Below are 19,484 nucleotides of genomic sequence, written 5' to 3'. Positions count from 1 at the left end.
GTACATACTTACACTTACACCTCCATACTTACACTTACATACTTATACTTACACTGACATACCTGTACTTACACTTACATACTTATACTTACACTTACTTACAACACATACTAACACACTTACACTTAATCCTAAATACTCACTCTTACACACTTACACTTACATACTTACAAATACACACATGCTTACACACTTACAGTTACATACGTACACAGTTACACTTGTTTACAGCACATACTAACACATTTCCACTTACATACAGTACTTACACACTAACACCTAAATACGTAAACGTACATACACACTTTAACATACTTGCACCTACATACTTACACTTACATACTTAAACTTACAGTTATATACTTGCACACTTACACTTACATACTTACAAATACACACTTGCTTACACACAAGTCACATACTTACACAGATACATTTATTTACAGCACATACTAACACACTTCCACTTACATACAGTACTTACACACTTACACCTAAATACTTACACTTACATACCTACACTTACATACACACACTAACATACTTACACTTACTTACATACCTACACTTACATACTTACACTTACAAATACACTCATGCTTACACACTTACATTCACATACTTACAGTTACACTTATTTACAGCACATACTATCACACTTCCACTTACATACAGTACTTACACACTTACACCTAAATACTTACACTTACATACACACACTAACATACTTACACTTACATACTTACACCTACATACCTACACTTACATACTTACACTTACAAATACATACATGCTTACACACTTACAGTCACATACTTACACAGTTACACTTTTTTACAGCACATACTATTACACTTCCACTTACATACAGTACTTACACACTTACACCTAAATACATACACTTACATACACACACTAACATACTTACACCGACACTTACATACACACACTTACATATTTACACCTACCTACCTACACTTACATACTTACACTTACAAATACACACATGCTTACACACTTAAAGTCACATACTTACACAGTTACACTTATTTACAGCACATACTATTACCCTTCCACTTACATACAGTACTTACACACTTACACCTAAATACTTAGACTTACATACACACACTAACATACTTACACACACACACACACACACACACACACACACACACACACACACACACACACACACACACACACACACACACACACACACACACACACACACACACACACACACACACACAAATACTTACACTTACATACTTACACCCACATACCTGCACTTACATACTTCCACTTACAAATACACACATGCTTACACACTTACAGTTACATACTTACACAGTTACACTTGTTTACAGCACATGCTATCAGAGTTCCACTTACATACGGTACTTACACACTTACACCTAAATACTTACACACACTAATATACTTACACTTACACTTACATACCCACACTTACATACTTGGTTATATACTTGCACACTTACACTTACATACTTACAAATACACATTTGCTTACACACTTGCAGTTACATACTTACACAGTTACACTTGTTTATAGCACATACTAACACACTTCCACTTACATACAGTACTTACACCTAAATACTTAAACTTACAGTACATACACACTCTAACATACTTGCACTTGCATACTTACACTTACATACTTAAACTTACAGTTATATACTTGCACACTTACATACTTACAAATAAACACTTGCTCACACACAAGTCACATACTTACACAGATACACTTATTTACAGCACATTCTAACACACTTCCACTTATATACACACACTAACATACTTACACTTACATACTTACACCTACATACCTACACTTACATACTTACACTTACAAATACACACATGCTTACACACTTAGAGTCATATAATTACACAGTTACACTTATTTACAGCACATACTATCACACTTCCACTTACATACAGTACTTACACACTTACACTTAAATACTTACACACACTAACATACTTACACTTACATACCCACACTTACATACTTACACTTACAGCTAAATACTTGCACACTTACACTTACATGCTTACAAATACACATTTGCTTACACATTTACAGTTACATACTTACACAGTTACACTTGTTTACAGCACATACTAACACACTTCCACTTACATACAGTACTTACACACTTACACCTAAATACTTATACATACAGTACTTACACCTAAATACTTACACTTACATACACACTCTAACATACTTGCACTTACATACTTACACCTACATACTTACACTAACATACTTAAACTTATAGTTGTATACTTGCACACTTACAAATACACACTTGCTTACACACAAGTCACATACTTACACAGATACACTTATTTACAGCAGATACTAACACACTTCCACTTACATACAGTACTTACACCTAAATACTTACACTTACATACCTACACTAACATACTTACACCTGCACACTTACATTTACATATTTACACACTTAAATACTTACGCAGTTACATTTACACTTACATACTTACACAATTATACTGAAATACTTACACGGTGACACTTACAGCACATACCAACACACTTACACTTGCCTAAAGTTTTGTGGCGTGGTGCCGCCTTATAAAGCATCTTTTAGTACGTACGTCGCATTAGCTTTTAGATTTTCGTCTTGAATCCAAATCGCCATTAGGTGGCAGCGTAGAAGAAGCCTGCGTCCTCCATGACGCAAATTTACGTCAGGGAGAAGGGGCGCCTTCTGTGTTCTCATTGGTCGAACGACGACCAATCACTGACCCTCACAGTCTGTCTCTGTCCAATCAGAAGCCTCAAGCGTTTTGAGTCCGCCAGTGTCTGGGGAAGGTAGCAGACGCTGCTCTTCTTCGGACTTTGAAATTCAAACGCTGTCAAATTCCATGAGTAATTATTATTGTAGACACTGTGCTGTACAACAAAGCCAGGCGACATCTGTAATTTAATGTGAATTTCCCAACAAACAACTTATAGGGTGGTAGTAGTAGTAGTAGCTAAGATAGCTAGCCTAAAACATGCCGAATTTTTGCGCCGCCCCGAACTGCACACGGAAGAGCACACAGTCGGACTTGGCCTTTTTTCGTTTTCCAAGGGACCCTGAGAGGTAAAAAAAAACAACACATCTTCAATTAATATACTTTGTTTATCGGTCAATATAGGAGCTTTTGTCTAAAACTGCAACTAAAGCCACGTGCGCCTGCTTGTTAGATTAGTAAACATCGCACGCCATCTTATTGTCGCTTTAATAATCACCTAAATGATTTAAAGGCCTACTGAAATGAGATTTTCTTATTTAAACGGGGATAGCAGGTCCATTCTATGTGTCATACTTGATCATTTCGCGATATTGCCATATTTTTGCTGAAAGGATTTAGTAGAGAACATCCACGATAAAGTAAGCAACTTTCGGTGTTAAGAGAAAAGCACTGCCTCTACCGGAAGTCGCAGACAATGACGTCACAAGTGTGGGGGCTCCTCACATATTCACATTGATTTTAATGGGAGCCTCCAACAAAAAGTGCTATTCGGACCGAGAAAATGACAATTTCCCCATTAATTTGAGCGAGGATGAAAGATTCGTGTTTAAGGATATTGATAGCGACGGACCAGAAAAAAAAAAAGAAAAGAAAAAAACGCGATTGCATTGGGACGGATTATGATGTTTTTAAACACATTTACTAGGATAATTCTGGGAAATCCCTTATCTTTTTATTGTGTTGCTAGTGTTTTAGTGAGTTTAATATTACCTGAAAGTCAGAGGTGTGTCTCCACGGGTGTGTTGATGTGCAGTGTCTCAGGGGAGTCGACGGCAGCTGCATGGACAGCACAAGCTAGGCTTTTCTCCGGTAAGAAGCGACTTTTTAACCACAATTTTCTCACCGAAACCTGCTGGTTGACATTCCGTCGTGATCCATGTTGGCTTGACCACGCTCTGATCCATAGTAAAGTTTCACCTCCAGGAATTTTAAACAAAGGAATCACTGTGTGTTTGTGTGGCTAAAGGCCAAAGCTTCATAACTCCATCTTTCTACTTTGACTTCTCCAATATTAATTGAACAAATTGCAAAAGATTCAGCAACACAGATCTCCAAAATACTGTGTAATTATGCCATTAAAGCAGACGACTTTTAGCTGTGTGTGTGCGCAGCTTTCATACTTCCTAAAAACCTGTGACGTCTTGCGTACACGTCATCATTACACAACGTTTTCAAGACGAAACTCCTGAGAAATTTAAAATTGCAATTTAGTAAACTAAAAAGGCCATATTGGCATGTGTTGCAATGTTAATATTTCATCATTGATATATAAACTATCAGACTGCGTGGTGGGTAGTAGTGGGTGTCAGTAGGCCTTTAACTCACGATTAAAACTATTCCCAGTGTGAATTCGTAAATTTTACATCTGTGACAAGGACGAATGATTAAAAATGGTTCCTGGTAAGTTTTCCCCACTGCAAGCTACAACCACAGAAATAATCCATCGATCCATCCATCTTCTTCCTCTTATCCGAGGTCGGATCGCAGGGGCAGCAGCCTAAACAGGGAAGCCCAGACTTTCCTCTCCCAGCCAATTCATCCAGCTCTTTCCCGGTGGATCCCGAGGCGTTCCCAGGCCAGCCTTTTATTGATTGATTGAAACTTTTATTAGTGGCTTGCACAGTACAGTACATATTCCGTACAATTGACCACTAAATGGTAACACCCGAATAAGTTTTTCAACTTGTTTAAGTCGGGGTCCACGTTAATCAATTCATGGGGAGACATGGGTTGTACTTGTATAGCGCTTTTCTACCTTCAAGGTACTCAAAGCGCTTGGACGCTACTTCCACATTTACCCATTCCCACACACATTCACACACTAATGGAGGGAGCTGCCATGCAAGGCGCTAACCAGCACCCATCAGGAGCAAGGCAAGACATTAAGGGACGGCGTGGCGCAGTGGGAGAGTAGCCTTGCGCAACCTGAGGGTCCCTGGTTCAATCCCCACCTAATACCAACCTCGTCACGTCCGTTGTATCCTGAGCAAGACACTTCACCCTTGCTCCTGATGGGTGCTGGTTAGCGCCTTGCATGGCAGCTCCCTCCATCAGTGTGTTAATGTGTGTGTGAATATGTAAATGTGGAAATAGTGTCAAAGCGCTGTCAGTACCTTGAAAGTAGAAAAAGCGCTATACAAGTACAACCCATTTATAATTCATTTACATAGTCTTCCCAAGGTGTCCTGGGTCTTCCCCGTGGCCTCCTGCCGGTTGGACGTGCCCTAAACACCTCCCTAGGGAGGCATTCGGGTGGCATCCTGACCAGATCCCCGAACCACCTCATCTGGCTCCTCTCCATGTGGAGGAGGAGCGGCTTTACTTTGAGCTCCTCCCGAATGGCAGAGCTTCGCACCATATTTCTAAGGGAGAGCCTCGCCACCCGGCAGAGGAAACTCATTTCAGCCGCTTGTACCCAAGATCTTGTCCTTTCGGTCATAACCCAAAGCTCATGACCAAAGGTGAGGATGGAAACGGAGATCGACCGGTAAATTAAGAGCTGTGCCTTCCGGCTCATAAGAAAGATGGTATGTTTATATTGCACCTTTATAATGTATTGCACAGTTTTTTTGTTGCAGTTCATTTCAGTATTGTTATTGCTTTGCGTGCCCTGTCATCCTAGTACCCCCCGCCACCCCCGGCCCTCGGAGAGTCTGATAGGCGTGTGGAACAAAGGACTTTTTTAGTCTACTAGTCCTGCACTTGGGATGAAGCAGTCTAGCACTGAACAGACTCCTGATAACGGTATGCAGAGGGTGACTGGCATCATTCATTATGCTCAGTGGTTTTTCCACAAGCCTCTTCTCTGCCACCGTCACCAGAGAGTCCGGTTTCATTCCAATCGTAAAGCCAGCCCGCCTGATCAGTTTCCCCAGTCTGGAGCTGTCCTTTTTAGACGTAGTGCCCCCCCCAGCACACTATATTATAGAACAGAACACCTAATGAACACCAAATGAATACCTTCTACAAAACTATTCCAATTGTAAATGCATTGTCTTGTATACACCTGTATGATAACAATGTGTGTTGTGTTTCCAGATGTCGAATATGGGTAGAAAATTGTCGCAGGGCAGATCTGGAGGCCAAAACAGTCGATCAGTTAAACAAGCATTATAGATTGTGTGCCAAACATTTTGACCCATCCCTGGTGTACAAAACTGTAGGTATCTTACATAAGAGCATGATATGTTGTCGTTTACTGTTCCAAAATAACCGATGTGACCCTGTTTCCTACCCCCCCCAGAGTCCTTATAGAACTGTGCTGAAGGATACGGCCATTCCCACCATGTTTGATCTGACCATCCGGCCTCGGGGTCAAGGTGACAAACATCGCAAGCAGATTAAAGAACTTGTGAGGAGGACAGCAATTACTATCTTTAAGATGCCAATTGTTAGTTTTGTTACTAATGTTGAATCCTGGACACTTTGTTTTGGTTTTAGACGGAGGAGGACCTAAAACGGATAAAGGAAAGGAGATGTGAGTTCAACACTTATTTCATCAACCATTAGATTAGGCCTGGGCAATTATTCTGACTCGGGGGCGGCAAATTGAGAGAATAAAAAAAGTCTGGGGCCCGGTATATTTATTTTTAGGAACAGTAATACAAAACCTCACAATAATGTCTGATTGAATGCTAAAAACAACAATGACATACCACCTTAAAAAATGGAATGGATTTGTAATTTTTTTTACTGAATGAGACACCCAGAATTTACATGAAAAAAAAGAATTGGGGATTTACATGATTAACTATGAACGATAAAACACTAAATATTGACAACATATGAATGATGGACACATTTTACAATCAAGCGAAAAACAACAAAAATGCAATAAACTGAGAAATAGGAACGCGAAGGGTAAAACATTAACCCACCTACTCTCTGATGTATCGTTTCACCACACCTAGTGTGTGTGTGACTATCAGTGGTACTTTACTTTACTAAGCTTTACAACTTTGTTGTAAGAATCTCCTTCCGCGTCTGTCCCTGACACCCGCATTGTCAGGATTGGCGCTTTGGAAACACTGGAAACGCTCCCCACCCACACTGCTTGGTGCCTTTCTGAGCTGCTGTGACTTAGATTACCATAGTAACTAATTAGATTACTATAGTAACTGATTAGATTACCATAGTAACTGATTAGATTACCATAGTAAGTAGAATACGATGCAAAAGTGCAGAATCCAACCATTGTAATATTTTGTTTAGTTCACGGCTTATAGCCATTAGACAACATCACTGCACATCACAGTGGCAGCTACAGTTTCCATCTTAAAGATCTAAAAAATGATTTGGGAGTGTCTGCCTCAATTTGCCCAGGTCTGCATTAGATGTTGGACTAAACCCCACAATGCTGCACCTGTCCAACATAATAGAGGCCATGTATCACGTACAACAGCGTAACATTAAGAAGTGGGACAGGAGTAGGGCTGGGCGATATATCGATATACTCGATATGTCGCGGGTTTGTCTCTGTGCGATATAAAAAATGACTATATCGTGATATTCTAGTATACGTTCTCACGCAGTTGCTTTTAGCTGCGGGCATTACACTACAGGCTCTTCCCACTCTTTGTGTTCTTTCCTTCTCACAGACAGCAAGCGCACCTTCTTACATACGTCACATACGTGTACGCCCTCGTGGAGCAGAGAGGTAGTGGCATGGGTTAACATTAGCTGTGGTGCGAGTGGTAATACAAAAGAAAGAATGTGTGCATCTGGTAACAAATGAAAGAATAATTAATTCCCAAGAAAAAGAGCAGGGGGTCCATCATCTGGCAGTGGTTTGGCTTCAAGTGGGAATATGTCAAACAATCAACCGTAATTTGTAAAGTGTGGTGCAAAAGCGTTGCTACAAAAAGTACTAATACTGCTAATATGTAGCATCATTTGAAAAGTCACCTGTGAGAGAATGAAGAGTGCTTACTCCGCAAGTCGACATCTCCGTTCGGTGCCACACCAACAAAATACCGTATGAAAAAAATTGTCAACAACATAAGGAGATAACATCCGCAGTAACCCACCACATAGCGATTTGATTTCCTATTTTGCAGCTCATTTTTATTTGACACTTATTGAAATATCTTGTGACATCATGCACAAAAGTGCACTTTATTTGTTTGAAACTATTGTAGTGGCGTTCTGTATAAAAAGTGCACTTTAATTTAGTGTTGTTTTGATGTCACCTTAGTGACATCATGCACAAAAGTGCACTAATAGCTTGTTTTAAAATGTGTCTGACAATCTTGCACTTTCTGTTTTGAAATGACATGAATGTGTGTGCCACTGCTTAATAACTGTTTAAAGGGGAACATTAAATATCCCGAGAAAAGGCTTTAAAGTGCCTGATTTTCGCTATCTGTAAATCCACCGTCCATTTTCCTGTGATGTCATCTAGTGATGCCAATACAAGCAACATGGTGGATAGCACAGCAAGATATAGCGACTTTAGCTCGGATTCAGACTCGGATTTCAGCGGCTTAAGCGATTCAACAGATTACACATGTATTGAAACGGATGGTTGGAGTATGGAGGCAGATAGCGAAAACGGAATTGAAGAAGAAACTGAAGCTATTGAGCGAATAGCTATTGAAGCTTTTCGGCGATCGCCTTCTAACCAATGATTGAGTGTCGCAGGGTAACCATACATCTCTGTGCCATGTCTGTCGTAGCAGACCAAACGAGGGACTTTCGCATCTTTTGACACTGGAGCATCTTAAATCTGTTGATTGGTAAGTGTTTGTTTGGCATTAAATGTGGGTGGAGGGAAAGGCTGGATGCAAATATAGCTACAAATGTACATACGGCTAGCCTAAATAGCAAGTTAGCATCGATTAGCTTGCAGCCATGCTGCGACCAAATATGTCTGATTAGCACATAAGTCAATGACATCAACAAAACTCACCTTTGTGATTTCGTTGACATTATCGTTGGAAATGCACATGCTTTGAGTGTCGCAGGATATCCATACATCTCTGTGCTGTGTCTGTCGTAGCAACGTCGGTAAAATGTGCAGACCAAACGATTAGTATGCCGTGCTAATCGATGCACACTCCACGTAAATCAACTTGAATCCGTCCCTGATCGTGTTGTTACACCCTCCGACAACACACCGACGAGGCATGATGTCTCCAAGGTACCACCAAACAGTCGAAAAAACGGAAAATAACAGAGCTGATTTGACTCGGTTTTTGTAATGTGTTTGAGGAAATGGCGGACTGACTACCTATGTGACGTCATCGCTCCGAGAGCGAATAATAGAAAGGCGTTTAATTTGCCAAAATTCACCCATTTAGAGTTCGGAAATCGGTTAAAAAAATATATGGTCTTTTTTTCTGCTTACATAGGTCTGGTGATAATGTTCCCCTTTGATAAATACAGTTTTGGTCAATTGACTTAGTTGTGATTTCCCTCTCTGCATGAAAGTTTCAAATGAGCATATATTAATGCAGTATGAACAAGAATGTTTTTATGTAGACACATAGAATCATCATACTGCTGTGATTATATGCATCAAGTGTTCATTCAAGGCTAAGGCAACATATGGAGATATATATAGTGTATCGCGATATGGCCTAAAAATATTGAGATATTAAAAAAAGGCCATATCGCCCAGCCCTAGACAGGAGGACACAAACGTTAGCAATAATAGCATAATGTGTGTGCAACAAGTGCTAACATAGCAGTTGCATTTTCAATATTTTTAGGCCATATCGCGATACATGATATATATCTCCAAATGTTGCCTTAGCCTTGAATTAACACTTGATGCATATAATCACAGCAGTACAATGGTTCTATGTGTCTACATTAAAACATTCTTCTTCATACTGCATTAATACATGCTCATTTTAAACTTTCATGCAGGAAATCACAACTAAAGAAATCATTATTTTTTTCATACGGTGTTGATCTATAAATGCTGGCCTCAGCCTTTTGATGGTGTGGGCATGTGACACCGAATGGAGATGTTGACATGCGGAGAAAACGCTCCCTATTCTCTAGCACAGGTGTAGGGAACCTATGGCTCTAGAGCCAGATGTGGCTCTTTTGATGACTGCACCTGGCTCTCAGGTAAATCTTAGCTGACATTGTTTAACACGGTAAGTAATAAATAATTCCATTGGTAATCACAGTGTCAAAAATAACGTTCAAAATTTAAAACATTCTCATGCATTTTAATCCATCCATCCGGTTTGTACCGCACCTGTTCAAGAAGTCGCATTAATGGTAAAAAGTATTTTATTTATTGTTGGTTAGCTTCAGAATAACAATGTTATTAAAAAGAATAAGAGACTTATTATACATTAAAAATGTTGGTCTTACTTAAAAATGCATGCATTTAGTTGTATTCAGTCTTAAAAAAAATATTACATTGCTCTCACGGAAATACTTTTTAAAATATTTAGCTTGTATGGCTCTCCCAGCCAAAAAGGTTCCCGACCCTTGCTCTAGCAGGTGACTTTTATAATGATGGTACATATAGCAGTAATGCTACGTTTTATTGCAAAGCTGTTTTGCCCCACACTTGACAAATTACGGTTGTCTGTTCGACATATTCCCACTTGAAGCCAAACCACCGCCAGATGACTGCTGTTTTTCTTGGGAATTAATTCTTCCTTCATTTGTTAGCAGATCTGCACCTTCTTTTTCCCGTATCACCACTCGCACGGCTTCACTAGCATCACAGCTACCTGCTGCTACCTCTCTGCTCCACGAGGGCGTGTCCGTACAGTACGTGACGTATGTAAGAAGGTGCGCTTGCTGCCTGTGAGAAGGAGAGTCAGGAAAGAGTGAGAAGAGCCTGTAATGCAATGCGCGCAGCTAAAAGCAACTGCGTGAGAACGTATACTCAATATCACGATATAGTCATTTTCTATATCGCACAGAGACAAACCCGCGATATATCGTGTATAAATCGATATATCGCCCAGCCCTACGCGGGGTCTTAAAATGTCTTAAATCCAACACTTTGAAAATAGGGCCTAAAATTCTCCTAAAATCTCATAAAAGGTCTAAATTACAACTTTGAAAGGTCTTAAAAATCAATTGACGTTACTTTTATTTAAAACATGCATACTTTTCAGTCTTCCTTTTAAATGTTTCGATTTTTGAGGTCGCTCTAACGGACCTACAAAACAGGACATAAAGTAGGCTACCTGCGCCGTCCGGTCAGATATTATCAAGCACCAGCTAGTGTGCTGTGCACGCGCAACAGTATGTTACAGCTTAGCATAGCAGCAGAGAAAACTTAACGAAAGCCCACAGCAGAGCTGACTGACTTGCATAAGATGGGCAAGTGCAAGTTTAGCGATCTGTGGCTCCAGAACAATCAATTTAATGCATGGTTGAAACCGGTGGATAGAAACGTATAAAATGTTTAGGACCGGTTGTGGAACCAAGGGGAAGGGAAGCACTTGTAAACATGGTGGTGAAAGTGAATGGAATGATTAGAGGTGGGAATCTTTGGGCAACTCACAATTCGATTGAAAATCGATTATTGATTTATCTTTAATTTATATATATTGATGCAGTTTTACTAGAGATTTCCGATAATAGTTTTTTTGCCAATATCCGATAGTCTGATATTGTCCAACTCTTAATTACCGATACAGATATATACAGTCGTAGAATTAACACATTTTTATGCTTAATTTTGTTGTGATGCCCCGCTGGATGCATTAAACAATGTAACAAGGTTTTCCAAAATAAATCAACTCAAGTTATGGAAAAAAAATGCCAATATGGCACTGCCATATTTATTATTGAAGTCACAAACGTGCATTATTTTGTTTAACATGCCTCAAAACAGCAGCTTGGAATGTTTGACATGCTCTGCCTGAGAAAGCATGAGGAAGTTGAGGTTGGGGTAGCGGCGGGGTGTATATTGTAGCGTCCCGGAGGAGTTAGTGCTGCAAGGGGATCTGGGTATTTGTTCTGTTGTGTTAAGGTGCGGATGTTCTTCCGAAAAGTGTGTCTCACTCTTGTTTGGTGTGGTTTCACAGTATGGCGCATATTTGTAACAGTGTTAAAGTTGTTTATATGGCCACCCTCAGTGTGACCTGTATGGCTGTTGACTAAGTATGCTTGCATTCACTTGTGTGTGTGAAAAGCCGTAGATATAATGTGACTGGGCCGGCACCCAAAGGCAGTGCCTTAAAGGTTTATTGGCGCCCTCTACTTTTCTCTACATCCGTGTACACAGCGACGTTTTAAAAAGTCATACATTTTACTTTTTGAAACCAATACCGATAATTTTAAACCGATTCCGATAATTTCCGATATTACATTTTAAAGCATTTATCGGTCGATATTATCGGACATCTCTAAGTTTTGCATTTCTATTTGTTTCACTAAATAAGTGTTCATCACTTGCAACTTTAAAAAATGGTGCATTTGTAACAAGCAACCGTTTAGTTAATTGGAAATGTGTGCAAAACTGCAATATAGGTGCCCTGTAATAAAGGAGCTGTTCGGATCTCTCGGTGAGGTGGCTCAATACAGTCAGCCAAATTTTAGAACTGTCTGCAATACTTTATTTTAAATACATAAATTGCGTCGAATTTATAACTGTCCATGTCCAAATTGCGATGCATCTAAAACTCAATTATTTCCCTCACCTCTAGGTATGATAATGCTTTTTTTGGGAACGAAATAAACTGCTGTTCTAAATGTGTCCACTGGATGTCACAGTAGCAATTTTGTTTGGTGAGAAAACGGTTCATACCGGTGCCAAGCAAGAGGTACACAGCAAAGGGTGACTGTGGATTTTCCTCCTCGACCCACATGAAACTTAAAACCTGCCGTTTTATGTCTTCTGCTTCGAACACATCGTCATTTGGCACCACCCTTAGCACTGGATTGATATGTGGACATGACAAAGGAGGTATTTGATACCTCGAAGAATTTACATGTTTTGTTCAACCCCAGAAAGACTGGGATTTAAAGTTTAATCCTGGCTTTGTAGATACACTAAGACAAAGTCTAAGCTCATTGTGTTTTTTGAAACGGCACCAATTTCCTCAGAATTTTCAACAAACTTGGAAGTGAGGATTAATTTTTTTATTTGTATGTTTTCATAATGTGTTTTTTCTGTTTTTGGCCAAAGAAAACAACCTCGAGTTTTTCTTTATTTTTAAGTTATTATGCCATGATTTTACCATTCCGGCCCACTTGGGAATAGATTTTCCTCCATGCCGCCCCTGAGCTAAAATGAGTTTGACACCCCTGCGCTAGAACAAAACTACAATGGCAGATGTACTCGCAGTTTTGGCCAGCTGCTCAATAACTTTGTGGTTAGAGTGCCCACGCTGAGATCAGTAGGTCCTGAGTTTTTATAGTCATACTAAAGACTATAAAAATGGGACACTCAGAATCAAGGGTTGGAATTGGGGGTTAGATGACCAAAATGATTCCCAAATGCGGTAACCGCTGCTGCTCACTGCTCCCCGCACCTCCCAGAGGTTGGAGCAAGGGTGTGGGTCATATGCAGAGGGTAATTTCAACACCACTGTGACTATCAGTGGTACTTCATCTTAACTTTTTATTTATCATCTAATGTGACTGCATTATTGTTGGAATTTACACTAACCTGCACAATTTGCTTTGTGTTACGCATCGCTAAAAAAATTAAGTAAATACTAGAGATGTCCGATAATGGCTTTTTTGACGATATCTGATATTCCGATACCGATATATACAGTCGTGGAATTAAAATTAGTATGCCTAATTTTGTTGTGATGCCCCGCTGGATGCATTAAACAATGTAACAAGGTTTTCCAAAATAAATCAACTCAAGTTATGGAAAAAAATGCCAACATGGCACTGCCGTATGTGTTATTTAAGTCACAAAACAGCAGCTTGGAATTTGGGACATGCTCTCCCTGAGAAAGCATGAGGAGGTTGAGGTGGGCGGGGTTTGAGGGCAGCAGGGGGGTGTATATTGTAGCGTCTCGGAAGAGTTATTGATGCAAGGGGTTCTGGGTATTTGTTCTGTTTTGTTTATATTGTGTTACAGTGCAGATGTTCTCCCGAAATTAGTTTGTCATTCTTGTTTGGTGTGCGTTCACAGTGTGGCGCATATTTGTAACAGTGTTACAGTTGTTTATACGGCCTGTATGGCTGTTGACCAAGTATGCATGCATTCACTTGTGTGTGTGAAAACCCCGTCGATATCATGTGATCCGGCCGGCACGCTAAGGCAGTGCCTTTAAGGCTTATTGGCGCTCTGTACTTCTCCCTACGTCCGTGTACCACTCGGTACAGTGACGTTTTAAAACCGATAAACAGAGGTGGGTAGAGTAGCCAGAAATTGTACTCAAGTAAGAGTACTGTTACTTTAGATATGTATTACTCAAGTAAAAGTAAGGAGTAGTCACGGAAACATTTACTTGAGTAAAAGTAAAAATATGTTGTGAAAAAACTACTCAAGTACTGAGTAACTGATGAGTAACCTGATTACGGCAACAAATAATGCACAAAAACATAAAAATAGCAATGAGCAAATTCAGAGCCAGGAATATCTCTTAAGTAACTAAAACAATAATATATATTAAATAATAGTACACTAAAATAAAATAAAAAAAATGGTCACAATTGAGCCACAATAACTTAACAGCACCATAGCCTCAGTAGGCATTCATCGATTTGATTGATTGATTGATTAAAACTTGAATTAGTAGATTGTACGGTACAGTACATATTCCGTACAATTGACCACTAAATGGTAACACCCCAATAGGTTTTTCAATGTTTATCAATTACTTAGTAAATGACCAAGTCGAGGTGATCTACCTCATATATACATACACACACATATCATTTATACACACACATATCATACATACACACACAAATCATTTATACACACACATATCATATATATATATATATATATACATATATATATGTATATATATACATTTATATATACAGTATATAATTATTATTTATTTATTTTGCCGTTTTTCGTTCACATGTTGAAGGTGTTTTAATGAATATACATGAGTTTTTAACATATAGATTCCTATCTTTCATGAAGACAAGAATATAAGTTGGTGTATTACCTGATTCTGATGACTTGCATTGATTGGAATCAGACGTCCACGTTTTCAAATGGAGGAGAAAAAAAGTTCCTCTTTTCTGTCTAATACCACATGAAAGTCGTTGGTTTTTGGCATCTTATCTGTCCAGCTTCCATAGTCGTTTTTATGCACTTTACAAGAAATACATTGGCGGCAAACTCCGTAGCTTGCTAGCTTGTTTGCGCTGGCTTTCGGACACTCTTATTTTGTTAGCGCAGGCGCGATGGAGCGGCACTTTTATTGTGAAGACAGGAACTGTGCGATCAGTCTTTAGGCTTTTGACGGGAAGTACGGTTGAAATAAAAAGTGTCTCTTTTCCTTTACACTTTTAATTGATTGATTGAAACTTTTAATTATTAGATTGCACAGTACAGTACATAATCCGTGCAATTGACCACTAAATGGTAACACCCCAATAAGTTTTTCAACTCATTTAAGTCGGGTCATGTGACCGCCTGGCTCTGTTTGATTGGTCCAACGTCACCAGTGACTGCATGTGATTGGTGAAACGCAGGCATGCGTAGATTCTACTTTAAAGCTCTGTCATTAACCAAAACAAACATTAATAGATCGATTAAAAAAAAAAGTAGCGCGTAGCGAGCTTAATGTAGATAAATGGAACGGAGTAAAAGTAGCGTTTCTTCTCTATAACTATACTCAAGTAAAAGTAAAAGTATGTTGCATAAAAACTACTCGTAGAAGTACAATTTATCCCAAAAGTTACTCAAGTAAATGTAACGGAGTAAATGTAGCGGGTTACTACCCACCTCTGCCGATAATATCCGATATTACATTTTAAAGCATTTATCAGCCGATAATATTGGCAGTCCAATATTATCGGACATCTCTACTAAATACCTTACATGTACTCACAGGGATGGGAATTATCTGCGGATTTCCACCGATTTTGGCGCCGCCAGGGTCATTTCTGTGAATCGTTTAAATCCGGGGAGAAAATTATAGGGGGTTTAGGTACTCGTGGTTTTTGTCTCTGCATTGACCTAGTTATCAGTACAAGGCAGAGAATTCCCGCGAAAAATATATTGCCAATATGTGAAGACACCAGATTGGCTAGCTCTACTATCAGCTGAAAACATCAACCAATGACATTGCCCGTTATAGGCGCCTGCACGCGTCGTTTGCCGACAATATCTAGGACCTGATCCTCAATTATTGTGAGCGTTTCTCAACTAGTATTCTGTTTATATTGGTTGTGTTTATTGACGACTAATCTGGAAAGAAAACACAGTAGCTCTCAATTAACACGTTTCTTTATTGACAAAACAGTTTCAGACATGGTGAAGCTTATTCAAGATAGGAATGCTTCATTAGCGAAATATATCGATAAGGGCGTGAGAAACAAGTGGAACTGGGCATGGCTCGATATATCTATCAAACTGAAGGTGAAGATTAACAACAATATCGTAGAAGTAGACAAACTGATCAGCGATTTCATTCAGTGCTTATATTGCAAGGACATTGTGAACTATGGATCTCAGGGAAAGGTGGCACTCTTTGACCACGTGAAATCGGCAAGGCATCTAAGTAAAGTGAGTTTACGGAGAAGAATTCTGGTTAATCCATTTGTAGGCCTATTTTTGTCTATAATCCAAAAGTGTGCAAGGATTTGATGTATGTGTAAACTTGTATACATACATTTCATCACATGATACATTTTTATGAAAATATTTGCTAGTAAATGTGAAATTTTGGTCAGGGGAATATTGTTAGATTTTGACTCAAAATAGCAAGAAACGCATCCTAAACTAACATAGATTTTAAAAAATTTCTGGGGGGGCATGCCCCAGCCCCCCCTAGCAGGCGAGTGCACATAGTGCACTCGGGTGCCGCCTTCCGCAAAGCGGTGTTTTGGGACTAAAACATTTTCAGCTGATTTGGTAAATCTTCATTCCCATCCCTGTACTCAACGGTATCTTTTGTTTGTTATGTATAAAGATATGCGTCTCTGTTGCCCCCAGTGGCAGCTGCTGCTGCGTCCAAAAAAGAAAACACGGTTGAGGAAAGCCCAAGTGCCAATGGAGTGGAGCCGCAGCTGTCCACAGAGGAGAGGGAGCTTCGCAGTTACCTGAGGTCTTTATTTGAAGTTGTAATCCTGCTGGCAAAGCAGAGCATCCCCCTGGAGACGTACAAGGTGTCAGCGAATGAGAAACTGTCGAACAACTTCCAGGCCTTGCTGGATTACCGCATAAACGCCGGAGACGCAGCACTGAGGAGGCGCTTTGAGGGAACGGCTGTTAATGCCGAGTACCTCTCCACCACGCAGCTGGGCCAGCTTCTGGATGTGTGTGAGAACACGGTAAGGGAGGAGATGCTCATGGAGGCGAGGGAGAGTCGTATCTTCTCACTGGTTACAGCCGACCTGGTTGACTTTGGCAACGAGAAGCACCTGCCGCTTTTCCTGCGCTTTGTCAACCAGCAGAACATCCTCCGGGAAGAGTTTTTGGACTTTGTGCCATTCAACGGCGACGAAGTGGCACTGGTGGAGAGGCTGGAGGCGCAGCTGACGGAGCGCTGGGGGCTCAGCATGGAGGACTGCCGCGGTCAGGCACACAAGGTCACAGGGGCGTCGGCCACCAAGATGAAGGCTGTGGCCGTGCTCCTGATGGAGAAGTACCCACTGGCCTTGCACATGCCGTGCTCGCGCATGGCTCTCAACATCCACCTGGCCAACAGTCTCCCTTTCCCCAATGTCCAAATCCTCATGGAGACGCTGAGGAGGATCAGCATCTTCTTCAGGAGACCGGGCGCACAGGCCGAGCTGGAGAAGGCAATATCATCTCATTATCAGAAGAACGAGGACAAAGCAGTGGCGCTGAAACAAGCCTGCAGTAGCGGCTGGACTAAGCAACATAACGTCTTCGACGTGCTGCTGGACATCCTGGTACCGCTCATCTACTGCATGGACGCCATTCACAGCAACACCGAGGGAGTATTCGACAGTGCGGTGATGGTAGATGCCCGTTCCCTGGCTGAAATCCTGGCCGACTTCGAGATGGTGATGACTGTCATCGTGATGAAGAATGTCCTGATGTATACCAGAGCGTTCGGCAGGAATCTCCAAGGCGAGACTCAAGAGGCATTTTCCGCCGCCAACAGCTTGACCGCGGTCATGCATTCACTAAATGAGGTCAACGATAACATCGACGTCTACCATGACTTCTGGTACGAGGAGGCCGTAAACGTGGCCACCGGCATGGAGGTATGTGTGCGGGTCCCCAGGCTTTTTACTCAGAGGCAACGCGCGGCCGACATAGGAGAGATCCAAACGGAGGCCTACTACCGAGAGTATGTGACGCTGCCTATCATCCACAGCGTCATGCAGGAAGTGGAGGAGATGTTCTCTGACGTCAACATCAAAGCCCTCAAATGTATCTCACTGGTGCCAGCCATCATGGGCCAGATGAAGTTCAACACTACCGAGGAGAATGACGCCGACATTTACCACGGGGACCTGCCCAGTCCTGACACGCTCCCCGCCGAGCTTCACTGCTGGAGGATCAAGTGGAAGCACCGCGGCAAGGAGGTGCGCTTGCCCATTTCCATTCACGAGACGCTGCAGCTGCCTGACATCAAGTTCTTCCCCAACGTCAACGCTTTCCTCAAGGTTATCTCGACCCTGCCCGCTCTCAAGATGGAGGAGCAGCCGGGCGAGGCGGCGGACGCGCGGCTGCAGGCCTACCTGGACAGCGTGCCGGCCAAGCAGTGGGACCGGAGTCTGGCCGTGCTCCACGTCAACGCCCACGTCAAGCCCGACCTAGACGTGATGGTGGACAAATACTGCAGACTTTACCCGGAGGATGAGCCGGAAATGGAGGCGGAATCTGAGGAGGTAGCTGAAGAGGAGGCCATGAAGTGAAACACGTCCTTTTGTTTTATATGGACGTCGCTTTAGTGTATTTTTACTTGTGTTTATCGTGTGTTAAAACATTTCGGATTCACACATTAGATAATGAGACACATTATTTTTGATACAGCCCTCCTCCCAATGTTGTTGCTGGTATATGTATGCAGAGGTATTGAAGACATCATTGACTAACCTGTTATCAATTAAAAAAGGCCATAACATGTGTTCTTGATGTTAAATAACCTCTTCCTGTACAGATGCACTCATTTTTTTTAGTCGCAGTTTCTGTAGAAAGACCACAAGAGGGAGCCACCTCACCAAATACTATTAGGGACTCTTTCCACATACATTTAACATGGAGGTAATATTACTAGTTTTTGCTTTTTTACTTATTTAATCTGATTTAAACTAATCCTGTGTAGACAGTGTATTGGCATTTATACGGGTTAGTTTTA

General features: G+C 41.0%; 1 protein-coding gene across 1 annotated transcript; it reads left to right on the top strand.

Annotated features, from left to right (window-relative positions):
* Positions 1-2,831: 2,831 nt before the first annotated feature.
* On the top strand, positions 2,832-19,254 carry thap12b (THAP domain containing 12b). The gene is made up of 5 exons (XM_061878037.1): positions 2,832-3,146; positions 6,118-6,238; positions 6,323-6,430; positions 6,520-6,556; positions 17,144-19,254. Exons 1-5 carry the CDS (start codon positions 3,058-3,060, stop codon positions 19,039-19,041), a joined length of 2,253 nt encoding a protein of 750 aa, XP_061734021.1. The 5' UTR covers positions 2,832-3,057; the 3' UTR covers positions 19,042-19,254.
* Positions 19,255-19,484: the final 230 nt, after the last annotated feature.

The sequence above is a fragment of the Nerophis ophidion genome, linkage group LG18 (genome assembly GCF_033978795.1).
Source record: "Nerophis ophidion isolate RoL-2023_Sa linkage group LG18, RoL_Noph_v1.0, whole genome shotgun sequence".
Classification (NCBI taxonomy): Eukaryota; Metazoa; Chordata; class Actinopteri; order Syngnathiformes; family Syngnathidae; genus Nerophis; species Nerophis ophidion.
This window is presented reverse-complemented; position numbering and strand designations above follow the sequence as displayed.

Bases quoted from the DNA above. Each gene is read 5' to 3' on its own strand.
- thap12b (XM_061878037.1), top strand. From the start codon at position 3,058: ATGCCGAATTTTTGCGCCGCCCCGAACTGCACACGGAAGAGCACACAG. The intron at 6,239-6,322 runs GTAGGTATCTTA...TACCCCCCCCAG, and splicing joins CATCCCTGGTGTACAAAACT to AGTCCTTATAGAACTGTGCT. The intron at 6,557-17,143 runs GTGAGTTCAACA...TGTTGCCCCCAG, and splicing joins ACGGATAAAGGAAAGGAGAT to TGGCAGCTGCTGCTGCGTCC.